This window comes from Octodon degus, unplaced genomic scaffold (assembly GCF_000260255.1).
Source record: "Octodon degus isolate 3935 unplaced genomic scaffold, OctDeg1.0 scaffold00065, whole genome shotgun sequence".
NCBI classification, from domain to species: Eukaryota; Metazoa; Chordata; class Mammalia; order Rodentia; family Octodontidae; genus Octodon; species Octodon degus.
Window position 1 is genome coordinate 9,461,869 of NW_004524641.1, and position 16,651 is coordinate 9,478,519.

The window sequence follows — 16,651 nt, forward strand, 5'->3', positions numbered from 1 at the left end:
AGCAACCCGAGCCTGACTGCTTTGTTGAAGGAGCCACTTAAAGAACTGAGCTAAGGGGCAGGCCCCCACACGAAAATGGTGTGTTTTACAAGTACTATGATAAAAAATAAAAACAGCAATAATAAGTGTTAGGAATACAGAGCAGGCATTACTGCCAATCCTTCATTTCTGAATATCATCCACTATTGTTCTTTGTAGGTCTGTGTTGTGTGACATGTATTGATATAAAAATTAATTGGAAACCTTGTTTTGGGGTCAGGGAGATAGCTCAGTGGAATAAGCGCTTCCCTGGCAAGCGCAGGGGACTGAGTTCAATTCCTGATTCCGCCAAAAAAAAAAAAAGAAACCTTGTTTGTTTTTAAAAACAGGTCCATACACTGTGGAAGGAAGAACACGACTACATGGTGAAACAACTGAATTAAAGAAGGAGGCACAAAAAGAAACCAAAACAACTATGTTGGCAAATGGCCAGACAGCTACCTGGCAGTGCTTTGGGGATACCATGATCCACTCAATTTTTGTGTTTAATAAAGCCTGTTGAGGCTGGAATAGCCAAATACCATGGACCATCTGCTAGGGCCTGGAAGAGTGTTGCTAAACAGAGTATGAAGGTAAAATGGCATTTATTTATGTTTTATTTTATTGTACATTTTTGGTACCAGGGATTGAACTCAGGACCTTGCTCTTGCCAGGCAGGTGCTTATGCAGCTTAACATCTCTCTGGCCCTTATTTATTTATTTATTTAGAGACAGGGTCTCACTGTGTAGTTCATGATGGTGTTAAATTCACTATGTAGCCCAGGCTGGCCTTGAACTCAAGGTGATCCTCTTGCCTCAGCCTCCCAAGTGCTGGTAGGCATATAGTCACCATGCCTGGCCAAAATGGCATTTTAGATATGCCTAACAAGCAATAAGTAAAAAGATCGAGTATCTTCATGATGCCTATTGATGTACTGAGGAATAGCAACTGATCACTTGCCATAAAGACAAGTGGCTTAGTGACTAAATTTTTCATTTATCAAAAACAAAAATAGATGTTGTATAGATACAGCTTTGAGGTCTAATCATTTCATAGACAAAACTAATCAAATACCTGAGAATAGAATTTTAGAAGCAATAAAATGATCTTATATTAACAAAGATTTTATTATCTATGTCAGAAAGAAGGTGCTGTTAAAAATTTATAATCACGAGTTTAGATGTACTGTATTGTACATACTTTTTGTTTGGCCTCAAGAATTTTTGCCTCTAAATCAGCTGGGATTATCTTCCCCCTGTAATTATTGTAAAAGGGGAGAAATTAAAATGAAGAATCAATGAGATTGCACATGAGAAAAAACTTTAGCAGTAGCAGAAGTAATTTAATCGGGTATTTTCAACAGACCATTAGCAGCTTGGCACACTGTAGTGAGCCAGTCCTTAAGCACAATAAAACAAATTTAACAGATGAACACATTTAATACATCAAGAACCTAATCGTCACTCTCCCCTGCCTACCTTTCATTGCACTTTATCAAAATCACATTGTCGGTTCCAAAGCCGAGGGCAGCCCCAGCTTTCTTTATGGAATAGTGACTCTGCAACAAACAGGATTGAGGTTAAAAGTTAGTCCCTTTGGACTCTCCCACCCCCAGTCCATCAGCAGGAGACCTTAACTCACATGTTCTGAGGTGAAGAGGACTAGCTTAGGCACGGCCGCCATGCCCTTGGTCTTAACTTCCGGGAAGTACTTGTAGCGCGCAGCCATGATGCTGTACATGTTGGATATGGCGCCCCCTGTCACCAAGCAGACACATTTGGAGGTGTTGGGGCTCTTTCATTATTGTTTCTAACAGAAAGCCTGGGCTGGTTTCTCAAAATAAAGCAAATCAGGAAAGAAAATACCAAGACTGGTGTGGATGGCTTCCCTATGGCCATGGTTTGCCTCTGGACCCTTTCCTCTTGGAATGCAGGTGGTCACACTCATTTCTAAAGCTATGTAGGTAACTCTGCCTCAGGTCACTACCACAGTGCCCTTCCCACTAGCAGCCCGGACAAAAATATAAGAGGAGGAGGAAGCAGTGGCTGCAGAGAGATGGGTGAGTTACAACCTTCCAGCTTTCACTTTCTGTTTAATGTATTTACTGAACAAAGATGAATCTGTTCCCTGAGTTCAAAAAGACAGAGTAAGACAAAGTAATGGAACCTATAAAAGGAAACAGTGACATTGCCTGGCTACCTGCCTGGGTACTCTTCAAAGAATAGCCCAATCGAGTTATTGAGTCATTGAGTAGAGTTCTAAGTTGCTCTAAATAAAAACAAATGAATGTTTGTGGAAATAAAGACAAAAGGAGAACTGAGAAAATTAGGCATGTCTAGCCACATAAAATAGCCACTTTTGTATCAATTACCTGAGAATGGTACAGGCAAATACATGGCTTGCTTGAACTGCCCGCACAATTGCATTGCTTTGTCTTTTCTTCACAGAGGTCTCCAATACCAACTATAACTTCTCCCTACCTCCAAGGATATCTGTGCTTGGAAAGATTCTCACTGTTTCTGCTCACTGTATCTGCTTGGAGGTTCAAAGTAGATGTACTCTTTAGACTGAGTTTGTTGTTAAGCTGGATCCACTGACCCCTAGCGTATCAAACTGGTACCATGTCTTTCCAATGACCTAGATTCAACTTTTGTGAGTTTGTTGGGATTTGTGCATAGACTTTGCTGGTTAGCTTATAGAGAATGTGGAATTCTTCCTAGCCTTCATTCTGACAATGACAGGCAGGCAGTGTCCCAAAAAACCACCACCAACAACAACAACAAAACCCAACAACAATAACAAAACCTTTTAAAGGTCATTATGCTTCCACAAGCCTGTTTTTTATTGAATGTCCCAAGAATCCCAAGGATCAGTCAGAGGAAGAGAAGAGAAACCTACCAGGAGAAAATATTCCATCGCCATCTTTACTTGACCATCCAACTATCTCTCTCATCTTCTTAAGTGTTATTTGCTCCATGAGGACAAACACTGGTGCAATTTCATATGTAAACCTAAAAAGGTGGTGAAGGATGAAAATAAAAAGTTAAGTCACATATTTTGGGAACACACATGATTGGTTTACTACTTGCATTTGGGTTCTAAAATAAGATCCTCAAAATCATTAAAGAGTCAGGCGTGGTGGTGCACACCTGTAATCCCAGCACTCAGGAGACTGAGGCAGGAGGACTGCCATGAGTCTGAGGCCAGCCTGGGCTACACAGCAAGTTCAAGGCCAGTTTAAACTCCATATTGAGACCCTATCTCAAAAAAAAAAAAAAAAAAAAAAGCAATTAAAGCAATTCATTTCCTGGAAATGCGTTAAGTTACCAGTCATAAAATGTCAGAACCTAGGCTGGATTACCGAGAGAAAAATACATTCTTATCTGTTTAAGGGATGGTTTACACAGAGTAACAGAAAGAAAGAGAATGACTTTTCTGGGTCTCTTATCTTTCATGTTGCAGGACAGTATAAATATTATTTGAAAAAGGTGTATTTTAAATTCTTACAATTGGTTTGAAGCATTAAAACAAAAAGACTGCCAGTTTCTCACCTGTAGAATCCATAAAAGCCAGATCCAGAGTCTATCTTTTAAGAACAATGTAAACATCTGAAAGCTCACTGTGAAGATAATTGGAAATATTGACCCATGTCTTAAGAATCTCAATATAATTATCTACATAGTTTTTCTACTCATAATCCCCAAGGACAAGTGTGTACCTATAATTTTCTAAAGTCAATATCTGTCAAGAATAATTATAAGTGATGATTTTATAATTATAAATTACAAATAAAAGAAGATGGTCGACTGGCACACACAGCCTACTGTGGGCATCAGATCCCCTGCCAGGCTATATTCATCACCTAACAAACTGATGCAGAAGTTGTAGGTCATGCTTTTTTTCAAAGCTGAGTCACATTATGGTCATTGAAATAAGATCATGGTACCAGACAGGCCCTAAGAGAAATCAAGGAAGGTCTATCCACAGATACTGAAGCCGGAACAAAATGATATTTACTAAACTCTGAGGCTCCTTGTCTTTCTTCATTTTGCTTGCACCCTTAGGCACTAGAGGCTCAAAACATCCTTGCTGAAGAGAGATGCCTAGGCTGACTCAGCCATGTGCTACAGGAAAGTGTAGCATCAGTTTGTAGGTTTGGGCTGAGGGCCAAAGTCAAGGACTAAAGGGGAGTCTAATTAACTATAATTATTTAGTTATTTAGAAAATCTATTTGCAAGGAAGCTATTGTAGGATCTTCAGGATATGTCTGTTGGTAGAAGAATTTTTTTCCAAAAGAATATGCCCATTTTCCTGGAGAGGCCCCTGGAAATTTAGGAGGAAGACCCTTGGAAACCTTGTGTTCAGTTACCATCACCTCTGGAGGTCACAATCATGCTTTGGTTCTGCTCTGAGCCCCATCACCGTAGCAACCAACACTCATGTCTGATGGCCTGATAAAGGAAGAAGAAGAGAAGGATTCCTGGTTTAGCCTGTGCTGCTGAGGGTACTAAGAGGCAAACTCATGATGTGCTTCCACCCATCTTTGGACAAATGTGTTGTCATTGGTTCCACTGACTTTTGGAAACGCTGGAATGGCAAACCTGTTTGCATGGTGAAGATGCTCTGGTGGCAGTGTAGATGCTAGAGTCTCGCAATACCACATAAGCAAGCACTCTGGAGTAAGGTAAGGAACAAATGGAATTGTATACCATATAATCAGCAAGTCGTGCTGATTTGAAGCAGTGGTACTTGATTTAGTTGGCGTCACACACCACTTTGGGAATCCTAGGAAAGCTATGGTCCCTATTTTCAGCTAAAAGATTATTTTGTATACCGTAACAGGACACTTTCTTCCTACAACCTGGATCCCAGGTCAGGTACTTCTTCTCTCACAGATAGATCAAAGCAGATGAAATCAAGAGATCAAAGGTCAGAATGTTATAGTTATAACTACAACCTGCATGAAAGTGGAGTTAGAGTTGAGACTGTATTATATGGCTAGCCTGGAACCACACGGGGAAGGGAAGAGCCATGGTACTGAGGACAGGGATTTTGGTCCAACTCTGTGCTTCCTGATTAGCATCCATTTAGGACCAAGTTTCAGGAATGAGTCTTCCTACCTAAAGATCTACAGCATGGCCGTTACTCTGAGGATCAGCAACAAGAATCCTGAGTTCAATTAGAAGACCAACTGATCGCATTAATTCAGGTTTCTCCTCCATGCCAGCTACTTGATTCCTAAACCTGTCTTTCAGTTCTGTTCAACAAATATTGAATGAATGATTATTTCCTGCCAGGTAACATGGGTATGGAAGAGACCAAAATGTTATAAGATACCATCCCCAACCTTGAAATGGCTCACTAGGACAACTCTAGCATCTGATAACTGATCTAAGCTGCACTGTGACAGTCTCTGCCAATGTCTGGAGGAACCAGTTATTCCATAGCACACAACAAGCTTATCCTGACCTAGGAACCAAATCCTGACAGCCTGTCTCTCCCACAAACTGGAAGATTGGTCTATGGTTGTTGACCCACAGCTAGGGCTGACATATAGGCTAACATGGTTTTCCCTGTTCCTGATACTCTTTCTCACTCTACCTTCCCAGACTAGACCATGTTTTATATTGGAGTGTCAGGGCGTACTTCATCTAAAGCCTTCTAGAAGGCTTTGAAGCAGTGGTGCTTGATTTAGTTGGTGTCACACACCACTTTGGGAATCCTAGGAAAGCTATGGTCCCTATTTCCAGCTAAAAGATTATTTTGTATACCATAACAGGACGCTTTCTTCCTACAACCTGGATCCCAGGTTAGGTACTACTTCTCTCACAGATAGATCAAAGCAGATAAAATCAAGAGATCAAAGGTCAAATGTGGATTCAGAAGAAGCTGATTAGATGCTAAGGCCAAGGTACAAGATTATACTTCGGAATCAGAGTAAGAAACTGAATCTGCACAAAGCTTTGGAAGGATTTAAACGGTAAGATGATGACATTCTTGGAATGTCACTAAAGAAGAGTTCTGAACCTTTCTAAATTGAGTAACAAGGTGATTAGCCCTTTTTTGTGTTTCAATTCACCTTCCCAGGGGGATTTACTCAGAACTAAGGTAAAGTGTCAGGACACCGTGGTTCCCTTCTGGCTGATCTGCTGGTTGCTAACCATATCAGTTTTCTCTTGCTTCATTAAATTTTATGTAGTGATGCAGTTTACCCAGATCAAAGACTATATTTTCTAGCCTTCGTAGCTATGGCCATGGGGTTAAGTATTGGGCAAATAACTGCTACAGGAAGTTGTATGTGACTTCTGCAAGCTTAGCATTAGGGAGTATGATCCCCCTTTACCTGCCCTCCCTCCCCTTTTGCCACCTGCACTCTTTTCTTCCCTCCTCGGTCCTTTAATTTTTCCTTCCTGAGCTCTAAAACACAGAAGTGATGACTGGAACCTCAGTAGTCAGAATTCACTATGAGGTAACTTTGTGGATGACAGCCACATGCCACAATATGAATGACAAAGGCACACAGAACCTGTAGGCTAGTGATTGACAAGCCGAGGACTTCTTTAAGGAGAGGAAGAAAGACTCTTTCATGTTGGCTTTCTATCTTGATAGTTCTTTTAAGACTTCCTCTTCTCACAGATGTGGCAAGTAAGACATCTTCAACACCTTAAAAGATGACACACTTGAGCAGAGGAGAGCTTAGTGAAGCCCTTTGTTGGCCAAAGATGACAGGAAGCCAAAAGGCTGAAGGGAAGGAGTCCTCTGTAGCAACAGAGGCCATGGGGTGGCTGCTTCTCCTAGGTGTGTGTATGGTGCCTTGTATACCCTTAGGCACTTAGGACGCAGCCTTTTCCAGCCTTCAGGACCTCTGTGGGATGAATGTTGCTGTCTCCCAATTTACTGATCAAGAAACTGAGGTTCACAGAAATTCGTTAATATCTCACAGTTAGAATGTTGCAGAGCCAGAATTGTTAAGTCTTTTATGTTGCCACTGCTTTCCTGTGACAAATGGAAACTGCTCCCCTCTAACAGCCTGCCCAACAGTACCTGATGACCGATAGCTTCCATAGAAATTTTCTCCTGTGTAACTTCCATGAAAATAAAGCAATGGGTACTTGAAATCACAACCTCACAGCAACGGGCTGCGAATGAGCCTGCCATTAGGATTATATATTGCCATCCGGTGTGGGAGGGCAGGCTGCTGTTTACACTTGAGCGCTGTTCAACCTGCACAGCTGTTCTTGGTTTTGGAAGAAGAGAGCTGTAGGTGCAAAGGATAATTACACCTTTGCAAAGTTTTCTCTGGATATCTGTTGGGTCCTTGATTAAGACGAACAAACCCCAAAGCTCCATGCCCAAGGAGGTCTAAATGCATGAATATAAATGTCCTTTGTTTACTAACGGTCAGATACTTACGCCTTGCTACTTGAATGAGAACTCTGGACAGTTATTTTAAAAACACTGTACATGGGAATGTATTAATTATTCTCTGCTACCACTGCCACCCAAACACAATGAGTGCAGGTTAAAAAACAATAAATGACAGCATATCACTGATTGAATTATGTTCCACCAAAGAAAGACTCTTGTGCCATTCTTTCCTAGACTTATTTTGAATGCTGTTCCCTGTTGAAGAAGAAATTGACCCACAGGGGAGTAAATGTTGCTCAGGCTCCTACGATGCTGCCACATTTCACAATCTTCCAGGGGAACTGGCTTTGAACAATTTCTAGACAATAGTTATTACTTCTTCAGACAATCTCTAGCACTGACAGAAACTATTTCACTATTTTAAATAACCTTCTCTATCGATCTGCTGGAATCAGATCATACTTTATAAATGCCTACTGTTCAGTACAGTGGCAATTATGATGTGTCATTTAGTTGGACTGGCCTTGACCTCAGATGGCTGAGGCATATTTAGTGTTTCATGGCTGAGCTGAGGTAAAAGGGCTGATATTAAGAACACAGACAAAAAGGGAGAATCTGTGGGCTCTTTCTAGTAGAAGTCTTTTATAAACACTTCAAAAAGGTGAGTTCCTTTTATTTACCATGAGATTGACTTTATGTAGTAGGAAGTCACAGCTGAGAGTCTGCAGAATACACATAAGAAGATGATTGGGAAAACCAGTGCCTGTGTTACTGCGGATCCTTGAGCCTTAATGGATGGATCCCTTTCACTCTGCTTTTTTTACTGATTTTCCAAATTGTTGAGTCCAAACAAACAATGAAACTATATTTCTAATTTAAATTGTCTCTTAATATTAGTAGATGTTACAGTTAGGCATTCATGTTAACTTTTTTTCAAGTTATAATCTGCATATTATGGTGTTTGTGCTTCCTGATGTATGTGTTTTTATCGCAAAAATCATAGTGCAGCAAGGGTTGCAAATGGGAGCTTTCAGTTTGATGAAATTATCAACTGACTGTATTTTTTACCTGAATTTCTCTCAGTACTCTGATGTCTCAGGGATTTGATGTGGACACTCTGTGAAGTTACTCATGGCTGCAAGCGAAGAGCATGAAAACTGTTTCCATTTTTTAATTAATTGAATTGGGTATGCCTTTTAGCACGAAAGGCTTCACCTGTCACATGTACTTTTTAAATTTTATCAGTGTTATTTTAAGTTGACAAAGCAGGGATCCTTAATTATTAAAAACTTTTTCTGAAACATAGTTTTAGTGTTTTGAGGCCCAGCATCCTGCCACCTTTGAGACACGTATAGATACAATCTTTAAAGGTCCTTTTGGTGTCAAGGTTGGTCACAGTTTATCAAACTTTAATAACTTGCATTGTATTTTGATGTCACATGGAATTTCTCATTTTAAACAATGTCACTTTTGCACCTAAATTCATTTTTTAGAATCTACTGTACCATGACCTTTCAAAAGCAACTATAGGAAATTATTGTGAGAAATTTGTTTCATTATTTTCCCCTGGATACTTTAATCAAATGTGGTGTCACTGACTTGCTATAGATCGTGATGAAACACTGCCATTTGAGTGGAGAGAAAAGACAGTAGTCACTAGGCTATGACAACCCTCCATCATCCTGTAATCTGTCCCAGAAGGGCATTTGTGGCAGAGGAAGCATTGGGGTGACTGCAAGAAGGATACCTAGGCAGGCAGCACTTGTACTGCAGGACCTTAGAGTCAGTTTTATATCAATTATAAGAATTTAGAAATAAATGAAGGCTCTGTCTACATAAGCAAGTACAGGTGAAAATGTTAAATTCAGCAAAAATAATTAGGTTTTTTGAAAGGACTATATAATGTATCAGTACCAGTTCAATGTTGTTTTATAGTATTATAGTTAAGAAATAGGTTGATACAATTGACTTGTGGATTTATAGAAGCTAATTTTGGAGAAAATATGAGTTAAGTGATGAGAATAAATGCGCTTGGACGAGAAAACAAGCCAAGAGCATATCCAAAACTCGACCTCTTTAGATATTCTGTGAAAGAAGTAGAATCTATTAACATGAAATTTCACACTAAATTTTGAAGCTAGAGTTATTTTCTCACGATCATGCTCTTATCAAGTTGTATTTTTCAGTTCCAAAAACAGTTTATTATCAACTATTAATAGAACTGTAAGAAAATTACAAGATTTTATGAGAAAAAAGAAGACCAAGGCAACTTTAACAAAATAGGAGCATTAGAATTACTTTGAAAGCAAGAAGCCACAGTCACACATCATGATCGCTGGTGTCAAAGGAAGAGGAGACTTACATATTGGTATTGGCAGTTGACGTCAGCCACTCTCCGGCTAAGCCAATGATATCCAGTCCAGTGGAAAGCTGGTTGAAAAATCGAGGGTGACCTAGAGAGGTGACAGGCAAGGTAAACCCGGGTGTTTCAAGCTATCTTTAGAGCAAGTACCTCGTCTTATCAGATCACACCGATGAGGTCTTCAACGCAGTGGTCTAACAGGGCTATGCGAGGACGCTAGAAAAGGGCAGGTTGACCCTTCCTATGCCAACCTTATCTCTAATGATGCCCTACAAGCCTGTCTGTTTCTTTCTTTTTTTAATGTATTTGGCACAGGGTCTACAGGGTCTCACTACATAGACTGTTTTCAGCCTCCCAAGAGCTGGGGTTTTCAGCCTCCCAAGAGCTGGGGTTACAGGTGCGCACCACCACGCCCAGTCTCAATTGCTGTCTCAACTGGCCCCGCAGGGCCAGCTTGGCACAACACGATGGGAATCAAATCCTGGCCGATGTTAACCTGTCTGTTTCTAAAGCATCATGTTTTTATGTTTGTAAAAAATCAAGTATAATGAAACTAATCATGCTTTCCAATATCTTATCTGTTGACTTCTAGATGAACTCCTGTGTGATTTTTAAAATTTTTTTCCATAAATTTATTGAGAAACAAATAGCAATGAGACAGTTTCAAACCAAACTAGTAGGACAGTTTCAATAATTAACACTCCTCTGTAATGTTTATTTTTTAGCTACAAAAGAGAATGTGGTGTCCTGATTTTTTCATAAGTGTTTGGATTTTTAACTCAACATCCCGAGGATTTTAATTTCTGAATCAAGATTGCTGATGGAGAAGAGGCTGTAGAATTTAGAGAGAGTTCTTAGCTCTATGGACCAAATTGGATTTAGGGAAAGAACCAGCTCTGATTCTGACGCCGAGGCCATCCTAACTCGCTGGGTCTTGGTGACAGACATAATGTCAAACTTTGGTGTGTTTTCCCAGCCTATAGTTAGGTGGCCCATTAAGCCAACTTGCTTGCGGGGCTGACCTAGCATCTCCTCTATGAAATGGGAAGAAGTCCTCCTTCACTTACTGCATCATTGGTGCATTAATTGTTATTGCTCTGCTGTTTAGCATCCTGCGCAGCCCACAGTGTGCTTTAACAGGTTTTGTCCTCAGCAAATTTGGGAAGCTTGCCATGTTTTTGCCAACTTGGCATTCACTGAAAAACTCAACTTCACATCCGCAGGCTTGGCTCAGCTGTCATGAAGGAGCTAACACAATAGATTATCTAGGGATGTGTGACAGAGAACTTATGTGAAAAAGATTGCTGACTACTATGTTTCCAGAGGAAATTGCCTTTGCCTCTGAAATAACTGTCAGAAGGACAGTGTTTGAGTGCTCCTGGTCAAAATCTCTTCCCTGAGACTGTCCATTCCTCCCTAGACCAGAGGAGTTCTTACTCAGAACATGTGGACTGTGGTTATTTTTTTGTATCAGGATATGCCATTCCTTCAAAATGAAGGGTCCTCAACAAATAATACTGATTTTTAGAAAAAACAGAAATTGAAAATAGTACACTTAGTGTATACATTGAGCCCGATTCCAATGTTCACACAGACCAGTCTAAATAGCTTAAATTGTTTCATTATACTCTACTTTTCTCAGTGCCAGCAGAACCTTTGACATCATCCATATAAAGAACTTCACTGAAATTCATTAAAATATATGCAATCCCACTTGAAAAGTTTTTGATGGCAAATGTCTCATTTTAAGACAGGACTGAATCACAAATAAAAGCAATCACGCTTTACTTGATAATGTATCAAACCCACATAGCATGGCCAAGGCAAAGATGGGAAAAGAAAGTGACTGACAGAAAGTGCAAGTGTCTTTTTTTCCTCCATTAAAATACAAAGCACACAATTCCCTCTCAAACCTTACTTTTACCAAATAGCTACAACTTATGTCCGCAAAATCTTCTACTAGAATTTCTATCAACTAACAAAACATCCTAGTTTAGATTTCAATTATATCCAATAAAAATCCTACACTAAGCATCAAGTGGCTCAATGTCAGGTAGGGAGTGGGAAGAAAGAGTTGTTGTTTTAAGTAAATAATTTCAACAAGTAAGTGGCAAGGGAGAAAAAAAGAGATGGAAGAGGAAATTTACTGGCTAGAACGATGTATAAACTAGCTGCAAAGTGAGAGACTTATCTGAAACCTGATTCAAATGAACTAAAATAAAGTAAAATGTTCACGAATACTTCATGAACATTAAGAAACTATAAATTTTATGTTTTTTCATATATGACAATGATATGGTGGGTTTTTAAGAGTTCTTGAGGAAGAAGAATATGTATGAATGCAATACTGTTTGGTGGGGGTTTGCTTCCATAGGATAGAGAAGGGGAGAGTGGGTGGAGATGCAGGTGAAATGAAGCTGACAGGAGCTCCTCATAGCTCAAGAAAGGTGCTTGGTACATGGGGTTCATGACACAAATTCTATTTCCACATAAATTAAACATTTACATAAGCTAACAACTAAGGATGTCCAGCATATCCAGAAATCACCTAACTAAGCACTGTTTTTATATCAATTTGGACAGAAGTTGCATATGCTCATTCCTGTTTTTAAAGAAGTCTTTTGTCAATTTGTATATAAATTTTCAAATGCTTTTATCATCTCTTTACAGATTACATCCAGATTAGTATGTTTTTACTAGTAAAACTCAATTCATTATTATGTGTATACCCAAAATATTGGAGATAAATCCCAGGAGGACTCTATCAATAAGCTATAGACTTTTTATTCATTTATTTTTTAAATGTATTTGGTTGTTACAAGGTCTCACTAAGCAGCTTGGACTCATAGTGATCCTCCTGTTTTCAGCCTCTCCAGCGCTGGGATTAAAGGCATATGCCACTACCCCCGGACACTATGGCTGGCTCAGTCCACCCTGGAGGCAGGGCTGGTGTAGCATGTGGTGCCAGGAATCAAACCATGGGCCCTGTGCTTGCCTAAGCAGGCGCTTTAGTCCACTGAGCTATCTTGCATACCGTTTTTATTTTGAGACAAGGTCTTGCTAAGTTACCTATGTAGAACTCAAACGTGCAATCCTCCTGCTCTAGCATCCCTAAACATTGGAGTTACCAGCATGCACCTGTGTACCCAATTTATCAGGGTTTTAAAAAATTGTCCACTATCTCCACTTGAAGAGGTTATCCTATTGTTCCTGTATTCAAATTATAAAACATCAACCAGGAGCTGCGTTTTGATGTAGTAGCAACTGTCTAATGTAACCAGGGAAAATGCCTAACCTGTAGCAGAGGTTAGAAGATTAGGAAACCTGGGTACATGCAAGTATCTGTTTCCATAAGCTGCTCTAAATAACAGCAGTGGATAGGGGCTGGGGAGATGGCTCAGTAGAATAAGTGCTTGCTTGGCAAGCGCAAGGGCCTGAGTTCAATCCCCCATTCAAAAAAAAAAAAAAGAAGTGGATGGCTACAGACTAAATACCTGAGTGGGCTCATACATTGAACTTTTGACATGCTTCCTCTTACCATAAAATGTTTCTGTTTGGAGATGATATGAGATGCTATTATAACAAAATCATGTCTTTTCTTTGAGGGATACCATTGTTCTGAGCTTCAGTGATAAAAATATACGGCTCCCATCTCTTTAAGAAGGTATATGTAGAGCAACCAGACACTGGACAAAAATGCAAGTCCTACATGGGGAATTCTGAATCTTTTTAAAATCTTGCCAAATAGCATGACTAGTTCTATAACAAGAGTAAGTTATTGAGGCCGGGGAGAGAGTTCAGTAGAATAACTGCTTGCCTGGCAAGTGTAAGGGCCTGAGTTCAATCCCCAGTCCCACCAAAAAAAAAAAAAAAAAAAAAAAAAAAAAAGATTAAGTTATGGCACCACATGCCACGACAGCCCCACCCCCCAGGTGCACTGAGCTGGCCGTGGAGACCAGGTGTGGTGGCGCATGCCTGTAATCCCAGCACTGAGGAGGCTGAGGCAGAAGGGTCACTACAGGGAGTCTGAGCTGCATAGTGAGACCCTGTACCAAAGATATAGAAAAAAAAGAGTAAGTTAGTCATCAGATCAGGTGAGATATACCTCAACAGAGAGAATGCTGTTCTTTAACAATCAAAGAGCATAAACTGGGTGCAGTGGTGCATACCCGTACTTCCAGCACCTGAGAGGCTAAAGCACAAATCATTGCAAATTTGTGGCCAGGATGGGTTACACAGTGAGTTCAAGGTCAGTCTGGACTATATGGTGAGACCCTACCTCAAAAACCAAGACAAAAAAATAGAAATAGAAAAAAACTCCAGATAAGCAAAACATGTACTTAGTACATGTAACTGAGTCTGGCCCATCCAGATGTTATTTACACTGGTGGTACTGACAGCCCTCCAAAACTATTTGGGATTACTTATTCTGAAAAGCTTCTTTGACTGGCTTCATTATTTCATTAAAACAATATTTTTGACATCCAGCAGTCTCAATCAGCTTAATCCCCACCAGTGTTGATACTGAATCTGTCTTCTAATGAGTAAGAAATGTGAGAGGGAAAATAAACAAGGTGAGAGAAAGGAAGAAAAGGAACAAGAGTCTGCCCATCCCCACTGTGTGGACTTAGGGTTCTCCCTGTGATGGTGACCACACAAAAGACTGCCACTTCTGAAAGACCTGTTTATCGAAGAGCTCAGGAAAGCTAACTGCATGTGGAGGAAGAATTCCAAGGAGAAGAAACCCTTCATTCCTGTGCTAAGAAATAACTCAGACAGAGAGGCCACAAAGGAGCTTGAGTTTGAGGCTCTTGGAATGTAACCACTTTGGCCAAACTGCTGATTAGAGAGGACTCCTGAAACACGATTCAGTGACTCAGAGTATCTAACTCCAGAAGCTGGAACAGAATCTGATGTGAGTGTGTGTGAGAGAGAGAGATAGACAGACATATTTTTGACTTAGCCAATAAGGAAATGTTGTGGGTTGAATTGTATCCTTCAAAAAGATATGTTCAAGTCTTAGTCCCTTGCTCTTGTGAACGTGACCTTCCTTGGAAACAGGGTCTTTGCCAATGCAATCAATTTCAGATGATGCCAGGCTGGATTAAGGAGCGCCCTTTTCCAAAGACTGGTGTCCTTTTGAGAAGAGGAACACTGGGACATAGGGGTGCAGGAAGAAGGCCATGTGAAAGTGAAGGCAGAGATGTAAAGAAGCATCTACAAGCCGAAGAGTGCGTGACACCAACAGAAGCTAGAAGAAGCAAGGGTGGATTCTCTCCAAGAACCTTTGAAGACAGTGTGGCTTGGCCAATACCTAGATTTTGAACTTCGGTCCCCTAGAACTGAGAGAGAATAAATTTCTGTTGTTTCAAGTCACCTAGATGGTGATAATTTGTAATGACAGCCTAAGAAACTACTACAGAGAGGAAGGAAAGTGGGCCTAATTCTTCACACTGCATGGAACAGGTAGGATTTATCAGAATGAAACAGGAGTGAAAATGGAGTTGGAAAATGAAGCAGGGAAGTGGCCAGGCAGCATAGTGCACATTTGTGATCTCAGCACTTGGGAGGCTGAGGCAGGAGGATTGCGATGAGTTCAAGGGCAGCTTGGGTTACACAGTGAGTTCAAGGCCAGTTCCCTACATAGCAAGATCCTGTTCCAAAAAAGAAAAACAAAAAAATAACAAAAACCCAGAACAAATAAAAAAGAAGTAGAGAAATAGATGGGACATTCCACTATCTGTAGGTTCTGAATAGCCTATGAAGATGAGCAATTACTAGATATTTAAATCTACTTTTACAAGAAATGATGAGGAGCTTGTGTCAGAATCACTGTGACCCCTCAGCATCTTGCTGCCTCCACCCCCAACCTATTTCTGCACCAGTGCGAACAGCAGGCTCACCACTGGCCTGTGTGAGATGAGGGGGAGGCTGCTTTTGCATGCCCACCTGACTCTCACCCTTACCTGTCCGCACCCCGTACTTCAAGGTGTCTCTGCAGTCAACCAGAATCTGCTCCAGGGACTCAGGGTGGTCAGAGAGCTCCAAATTAAAACCCTCCATGCCTTCCAGCAACTGGTGTGGGTGATGGAAGTCCAGCACCTTGGTGGATCGGTCAAATGTCTTTCGGACATAATTGAGGAGTATGTCCACCACTTCCAGTAGGAACTGCACAGTTTGCTCCTCCCCATTCTTAGCTGGCAGAAGATCTGAGGGGAGAAAGCCAATGAATAGTTATCACCTGCTTTCTACCCAGAGATACCTAATATCAGCCATGATATCCCAACAGGCCTAATTAAAGCCCAGGATATATATTATTATATGCACTGTGGATCTAATGTACCATGACCCCAGAGAAAGGCACATACAAATAAATGATAAAAAATGGTGTGTAAATTAAAAAAATTAATAGCAAATTAAAAGACAGATGGTCATTAATCCTCAAAATACTCTGTCGAACACACTTGTCTCATTGTTCTTGTCCCTTTCTGAAGCATTTCTACAAGTCTTCTTTCATGAGTGTCTTTAGTTGCTCCATTATGGCTGCCTTGATGTTCTAAATTCATTCAAGATGTTTGCCTTTTGTAGTAATTTTGACTTTAGGGAACAGCCAGAAACTGCAGGGTGCCAGAGTCAGGGGATAGTGGGGATGAGAGCAATGTTTGTAGGAGTTCACCTTTCCAAAGCACGGCAATCTGCAGCAGTCATTGTAGCTTTTTGTTTCAAGAAAACAGGAAAGAGGACTCCCAGAACTGCTTCAGAAAGTGGCAAGAATAAAAGTTTGCTCAAAGGGGGGGGGTGTATTTTGAGAAGGATTTATAACAATGTGAATTTTACTGTGTTACACTGAGAAGAATATAAACATTGTACATTTCAATCACACTTTGTATTACATTCAGAGA

General features: G+C 40.4%; 1 protein-coding gene across 2 annotated transcripts in view; it reads right to left on the minus strand.

Moving 5' to 3' along the window:
- Gad1 (glutamate decarboxylase 1) overlaps positions 1-16,651 on the minus strand; it is a 40,624-nt gene that overhangs the window by 11,808 nt on the left and 12,165 nt on the right. For both annotated transcript variants that reach the window (XM_004634767.1, XM_012515484.2), the window contains 6 exons: positions 15,716-15,958; positions 9,750-9,840; positions 2,918-3,030; positions 1,661-1,776; positions 1,498-1,577; positions 1,220-1,274 (listed from right to left, as the gene is read on the minus strand). In XM_004634767.1, coding sequence (XP_004634824.1) covers positions 1,220-1,274; positions 1,498-1,577; positions 1,661-1,776; positions 2,918-3,030; positions 9,750-9,840; positions 15,716-15,958 — 698 coding nt within the window. The remainder of the gene's footprint in view (positions 1-1,219; positions 1,275-1,497; positions 1,578-1,660; positions 1,777-2,917; positions 3,031-9,749; positions 9,841-15,715; positions 15,959-16,651) is intronic.